Source organism: Cucurbita maxima, unplaced genomic scaffold (assembly GCF_002738345.1).
Source record: "Cucurbita maxima cultivar Rimu unplaced genomic scaffold, Cmax_1.0 Cma_Scf00011, whole genome shotgun sequence".
In the NCBI taxonomy this organism is placed as follows: Eukaryota; Viridiplantae; Streptophyta; class Magnoliopsida; order Cucurbitales; family Cucurbitaceae; genus Cucurbita; species Cucurbita maxima.
The window spans coordinates 3,950,570-3,957,337 of NW_019272027.1; the positions used below are offsets into that span (position 1 = coordinate 3,950,570).

Sequence of the window (6,768 nt, forward strand, 5' to 3'; positions counted from 1 at the left end):
AAAAAAAAAAAAAAAAAAACACGATAGAAACAGAAACCAAGGAGGAACAATAAACAAGTTCTAGAATTAAATATACCTAAATGGCACTTCAAAACCCATCACACCAAATAGAAAGGAAACAAGACATCTTTTGGACAACAAACAAGCTGACAAATGTCCAAGCAAATAGGTAAAGTAGGAAGGAAAATAGGCAAAGTTTTAATCGATAAGCGAAAACAGATGAATTTTAGAAAATCTAATTCCAAACTCCAATGCAAAATCTTGAGTAATTTGACGCTATACCTTGTACTGACTTCATCTGAATCTCCACCATCCACAAAGCATACTAGTTCATCTAAAAGAGCAGGTAATGCAGCTGCAAAAATCTCTTCCTGATTTGAACCAGTGTGAGCATGATAAAATTCCAAGGCAGAAAGTAACTCCTTCCCATTCGCTTGGTAGAGAACAAAGGCAAGAACTTTTGGCAACCAATTGACTATCAACGTCACCATATCAGTGTCCACACATTTAGCTAATTCATATAATGATTCGACAGCTTGATCATTATTCTGATGAGAGACCACCAGCTTTGGAAGAACAACGGGAATCATTTTCTTAACAAATACTTCAGTTTCAACTCCCAAAACAGCTTCTGCAAATTCTTGTACAATTTTTGGACGGCTAACAAGTCCCGTGGAGAGATAAGCAAATAGCTCATTCCGAAGATGGACAACTTTTGAAAAGATTAATTCAAATTTCCCATTAAAATGAAAACGGCAAGCATTGTGGATTGACCTTGAGGCACTCATCCTCACTGTTATTTGTGGATTGTCAAGATGATCAACCAACAATAAAAGAGAACGAGAAAAAAAATCACTGTGAATATCAACTGCAGTCATGAGGTTTGCTACAGATTCTAGTAGAGTGTTGAGAATTTGGGGATCTGTAGTTGGTACCATTGCTTGTTTAATAAAGTCCAAAAACATTAGCTCTTTCCTTTTGTTTAAGAAGTTTTCTTCTGGGAAAAGGCAACTCAGTACGTGGTCCTCGAGTAAGGAACTAATTTGAAGGCAGAATGCTTCTCTTATTGCTTTTTTTCTGTTAAGAAGCAAAAACTCAATACATTTAAGCCAATCAATCCTTGTTTGAAGTAGAACATTCCCAGTCCCATGGACCAGAATGCGTCCAAGAGTCTCCACACAAGAAACTTGAACCTCTTCTGACGACTCATCAAAAAGAAGTTTAAAGAACATCGACATCAAATGGACAACATCACAATCCAAATTCATTTTTGGGTAACAGTGAGGTGGCTCAATTATGTTTGTATAAAGTTTATGATCATGCAGAACAGACTGATCACACTTTGAACACCAAAATCCCTGAAGCATATAGTCCACTGTCTGGCAGCATCTATCGCTGTTTGTATTTAAAAATAATTTGCACCTGCTCATATTTTGACCATCTACCGAATGGCAAGATCCATAAAGGCATGACAAAAACCCAAGAGAAACTGGGATAATTTTCTTAACTTTGTCATGCATTTCTCCCTGCAAGATCCTGTAATTCAAATGAGTAATAAGCATGAGAATTTAAGCAACAGGTATCGCCTATAAAGTTCGCAAGAATCAAATCTAATATCATTGCAATATCAATCATATCTTATACTTTCCTTCTTTGGATTTCCTTTTCACTTTGTCAGTATCATGTTAGTTTGCAAGCACATATTCACTTTTTTATACCAATAACTTTCTTTCTCTGGACTGTTTAGTAGCTTTTGGCTTCCATGAAGAAAGTACACTAGTGTCCAAAATCTACAATTTACACCTAATTTGTAATTATTCGCAAAAGTCTAGAAGCTTTCATAAAGGATGGCCATTAGTACACTGTCAAGTTCTTCTTAACCTACCGGTTCATACCTTTAATGTCAAGCCAAAGAAGAAAATAGTTCAGAATCAGAATCTCTTGCTGGCAAATAATAATATTTCACAAAATTCAATTTCCTTCTATGATCTCAAGCCTTTCGTAAATTGATAATTCAGTTAATCATAAATTTCCCTGAAACAATACACTAATGAAAATGCTCAACTTACGCCAGCCTCCTAAATAACTGTGTTAGCTTATCAAAACCAGTCCATAGAGCAATCACTGGAATTGAAATGGCAGCTTCCATTCTAACTTCATCATCTTCATCAACAAGACTCAAATCCAGGACCTCAAGATCAGTTTCAGTCTTTAATATAGAAGTAACTTTGGATGCAACCTGAACAGAGAAGCATTTTGTCTTCAATGGCTTGCAAGATTCAGAACTGGTGATTGAATGGGTCCATGGAACTTTAAGTATCACAGACATAGTTTCTGTGCATTCATCATTACTTCCAGACAGGAGTGAAAATAAACACGAAGATACATGGGCTGTACATCATACAATTAAATAGCATAGTCAGCATTCACAACTACATCAACAAAGAGAAGGAACTATGAGTATTCAAAAACAATTTTCAGATGAATCATAATCTCAATATTGTTTCTAAGAAGATAAAGCAAGATAGGGAGAGGTCAGAAAAGAAGGCCACGATAGCTCAAATATACCAAAATTCTAATTGTTCCTAATTTTATATCTGAGATCGTGAGCCAACTGAAAAATACAATCACTATTCATCTTTTATGAATTTCTCGTGTATGGCCAAAATATAAAAGTATGCAGGCGTCGATAGCAACATATTGCAAGTGGTTAGCACCTATTGACAAACTGAAATGTTGCAATCATCAGCCAAATACAAAACTTTCAAAAAAGTTATCATGACAACTGAACAATTGCCTTACTTGGTAAAAGAAGCATGTTGTGAATTCCTTCAAGAAATGTGGATAGATCGAGAGAAGTCAAGCTTCCTTGCTTTGCCTAGAAATAAGTCTCAATTTTAATAATAGGACAGGGAAACTAGGTCTTCTAGTAAACATTTTGGAACATTCACAAAAGTAAATCAAGCTACCTGTTTGTATATCCAGGGAATCCATGAAACCATCTCCTGAAATATGACCTGGGACAAATGAGTTTCAGGGTGCCGACAGAATGCAATGCACAGCATGCTAAGAGATGTTAATGAAACTTCTGGTCTTAGACCATCAGCTCTGATAGACGAAGCTCTTGAACATCCAATAAATGAAACAAGTAAATTATGCAAATTATTTGCATAAGTCACATCAGTTTCACATATTTTGATGTGAGGCTTCTTGCATTCAACCAGTATATCAGCTTCGGAGCTCACAATTTCTCCATCGACCTTCAGTTTTTTGTTCTTAACAGTATCCAAATCCTCTAAGCATCTCTTTTCTCCAACTTTTGAGTTTTCAATTGATTTATTGCTCAATTCTGACAAACCCAAGCCAGGTAAAGACCCTCCAACATAATCAGGACCAAGAATAGATAGAGCTGCTTGGAAGCAATCTATCAAAGCAAAGCAAGGTTCTGGAAAAGAAAGCATATCAACGAGTATTTCAGGCCTCCAGATATGAGAAGGGCAGATTTTAGCAATCCTTATGTATGCATTGCATAATGAAACCTAAAAAATGCAAAATATAAAGGTGAAAATTAATTTGAGATCCCTTCCAGTAAGCTCCTAGAAACCATCAGCAATCATGAATGTGACAAACCATGTCAGAACTTTCAATTGTTGCTAGTAATGACATTAGGAATGTGAATTAACCTTGAGCTCCATGCTCTTGGTTCTACAAAGGGACTGTGAAAATATGCCAACCATGTCTGCAGCAGTTAGCTTGACAACATCATCGCAACACTTGGAGTATAGCACAGTAAGACAATCTCCAATAGAAGCATCATAATATGCGTTCCTGCCAAATTATCAAAGTATTACAATGCCAGAGTAAATAAACTAAATCGCTGTTAGAAACATGTTACTAAAAAGTGCCTTCATGACATAGGTTAGCTGCTATTTACCTAAAGAATCAGTCATTCTGCCAGCAGGAAAAAAGGTACAGATATTAACTAATTCACAGAGCACTGACAGTAACTAAAAGAAGCTTAAATTTCATGAAATAAACGACTAGGCTTTCTTTTACTTGTTGTGTGAAGGCAAACTAAAGCAAATCCTGATTGAAATCACGGCATAATTGCTCAACCCTAGACTAGAGCATTTGAACATCAGAAAAATATATTATCCTATGCAAGTGATTGGAGTCAAAACCTCAAACACATCGTACTTTTCAACTTCTCCTTTTGCTCACCATGGCACAGCCCATGGAAGAGTCAACTTAAAATAAGGATTGAAGCTATTCTAAACGAAAGAAATCTGAACAAGGAGAAAATGATGATTTACGATCTTTAGTTTTGTTAACATGTGAAAAATATATATTCTTCTCTAATAATCTGTACACAACTTTTATAGTTTTCCTACTGCAAACTAACCGCTGTACACTATATCCCCTATAAACTTGGAAAAGGATTTTATAAACAGAGTGTGAAGAAAATAACAAAATAAAGGAACCCATAGGCAAACTAAAATGAAAGATAAGCAGCATGAGGAAATAATATTCCCTTCTCCAATAGTCAAATTGCCAACTTTTCACGTTCTTTTATTCACATACCTAAATATAGGAAGCCCATGTTTGTCTTCACTTAATATAGTAGATATTGACTGGATTAAAGGCTGATAAGGAACGACGTCATCTATCACCAATCCAACAATGCGTGCAAAATCAAAGCATGCCTTCCAAAAAAAATTAAATTCCAGGCAACTGTGAGAATATGAATATCATAAAAGAAAATAAAAAGAAACTATTTAGAAGAGGAATTTTATTAACAAAGTCGTAAACTATAAGTTTCCAGTTGCAACCAATACACTATCCATTTACCATTTGCAAATCGGCATCTCCATAACATAACAAAGAACATGCTGCTGAAACATCTGACATACTGATAAGCCCTTCAACGTACACGGTTCCCTCAGCCAAGCATTTACCAAGAAGCTTAATAATCCAAGTAACAAAAGGCTGCCACCTCTTTTTCCCCGTCAGATTGATCAAAATACCAGAGCCATCAGTTGGTCTGTTGACTTCTGGAAGATCCCCAAGATGATCGGGATCCTCAAAGATTCCCTTCAGAGATTCAGAGAAACAATTCAAAGTGAATCTTCTGGAATCCCCAAAGCTTGCAGTATCAGTGCCAAGTGATGCAATGTACAAAATATCTGCATCAGGATAGAGAATGTGAGCTACCTCAAACAATGAACTACAACGTGTTGCATGTGCAGTTAAAAATTTAGGGGAAAATCAATTTGCAGAAGACAATCTTTCATATACAAAGGCACACTGTAAAAACGGAAAACATAATCTCCAAGGGCAATCCAAAGAAACAAGAAAAATGAGAAGTCAAAACGCCCCCACCCTAGCCAAAAACTAAAGGCCTGGGGAGGACGTACAGTGGAAAGTACACTGGCAATCTCTCATCTCTGGCAAATTTTTTATTTTTTCATGCTGCAAGAAAAATGGAGTTAGGGAGCTATTGCTCCTAAAATGAAGAATACTTCAATATTGTTCATGGGTTCAAATAAACTACCGCATGTAACTAATCAGCTGAGAGTTTACTAAAACTTTTTAAATCGTTTAATCACAATCCATGCATCTCATAGGCAATGTCACATACCCCAGTTGACGCAAAGCAGCAATCAACCTGTAACTAAATACATGGCCACAGTTTTTAATATCCAAATGCTGTACCATGTAATTCAACCAATGCTAAAGCGGATTCTAACAAACACAAACAAAAAGTAGGTCATGTTTATACAGGAAATTTTTTTTTGATGCATAAAGCTCCTGCTTACCTCCAACAACTAACATGGCATCAAGAAAAAACTGACGGTATGCGTCCCGTGCTCCAGTACGAAGCAAGGATAAAAGGGAACCAACGGTTTCAAAAATGACTCCATATCGTGCTCTGGGATTAGGAGTAATTTCTGTAAGATTAGTAAAAGACAGAGGCACACGAGAAAACATGACCCGACCAACTAGATCAAAAGAAAACTAAAGAAGGAAAAAATATCACATATTACTGACTGGATAGCGGGCTCCGCAAAAAAAGGTAATATCCGACCAACCACAGGCAAAACGGCGCTAGCCTTTCCATGGTAAAAAACACCAGGAAAATTCCTCGCAGTGTGTGAGAGGAGTTTCAACACAGCAACCACTTCTCTCTCATTCACTGCAAGAAACAGAAATGGAATTCGGATTCACATTATCAAGAAAGAAACGCAGCAAAATATAGCAGATAATAGCAAGTGCATTTCTCCAATACTCCTTCCTCCAACCAAAGTGCAGGTTAGTAACAAACAACATGCCACAAACGAACAACTCGTTCGCTCAATTTAGTTAAACCAGATGGTTTCATGCGATTCAAAACGAGAAAGACAGAATAAGCATTTGACGACGAGCGAAGAAGCAGAAAATGGAACCTGAAGAAGAAGGAACGACGTAAGCGTGGAGGAGATTGGGAAGGACGGCGCGAAATCGGACTTCGACACCGACGTCATCGGAACGATTAGGAGGAGTGGAGGAAGAAGCTGCTATACGTTCTCGAAGCTCGTGAACCAGACTGGAGAGATTCGCCATGGCTGACGCTTCGCTAGTGCTCAAGGTCTTGGTGTTCCCTCCATTTTTCGAATTGCTTATGCGTCAGTACACGATTGCCGCCAAGCTCTCGTTCGCTGCCAGACAGTGATATACTTCAACTCTCTACCTGAAATTTTTCGCTTTTTTTTTTTTTTTTTGTTAAGACAT

At 37.1% G+C, this 6,768-nt stretch overlaps 1 protein-coding gene across 1 annotated transcript in view; it reads right to left on the reverse strand.

The window, feature by feature from the left end:
• Positions 1 to 6,733, reverse strand: part of LOC111486403 (serine/threonine-protein kinase ATR) — a 16,124-nt gene extending 9,391 nt beyond the window's left edge. Inside the window, exons 1-10 of the mRNA XM_023133516.1 lie at positions 6,444 to 6,733; positions 6,049 to 6,193; positions 5,817 to 5,929; positions 4,849 to 5,183; positions 4,582 to 4,703; positions 3,684 to 3,828; positions 2,970 to 3,539; positions 2,803 to 2,878; positions 2,070 to 2,391; positions 283 to 1,536 (exon numbers count right to left, since the gene is read on the reverse strand). Coding sequence (XP_022989284.1) covers positions 283 to 1,536; positions 2,070 to 2,391; positions 2,803 to 2,878; positions 2,970 to 3,539; positions 3,684 to 3,828; positions 4,582 to 4,703; positions 4,849 to 5,183; positions 5,817 to 5,929; positions 6,049 to 6,193; positions 6,444 to 6,600 — 3,239 coding nt within the window. The 5' untranslated portion in view covers positions 6,601 to 6,733. The remainder of the gene's footprint in view (positions 1 to 282; positions 1,537 to 2,069; positions 2,392 to 2,802; positions 2,879 to 2,969; positions 3,540 to 3,683; positions 3,829 to 4,581; positions 4,704 to 4,848; positions 5,184 to 5,816; positions 5,930 to 6,048; positions 6,194 to 6,443) is intronic.
• Positions 6,734 to 6,768: the final 35 nt, after the last annotated feature.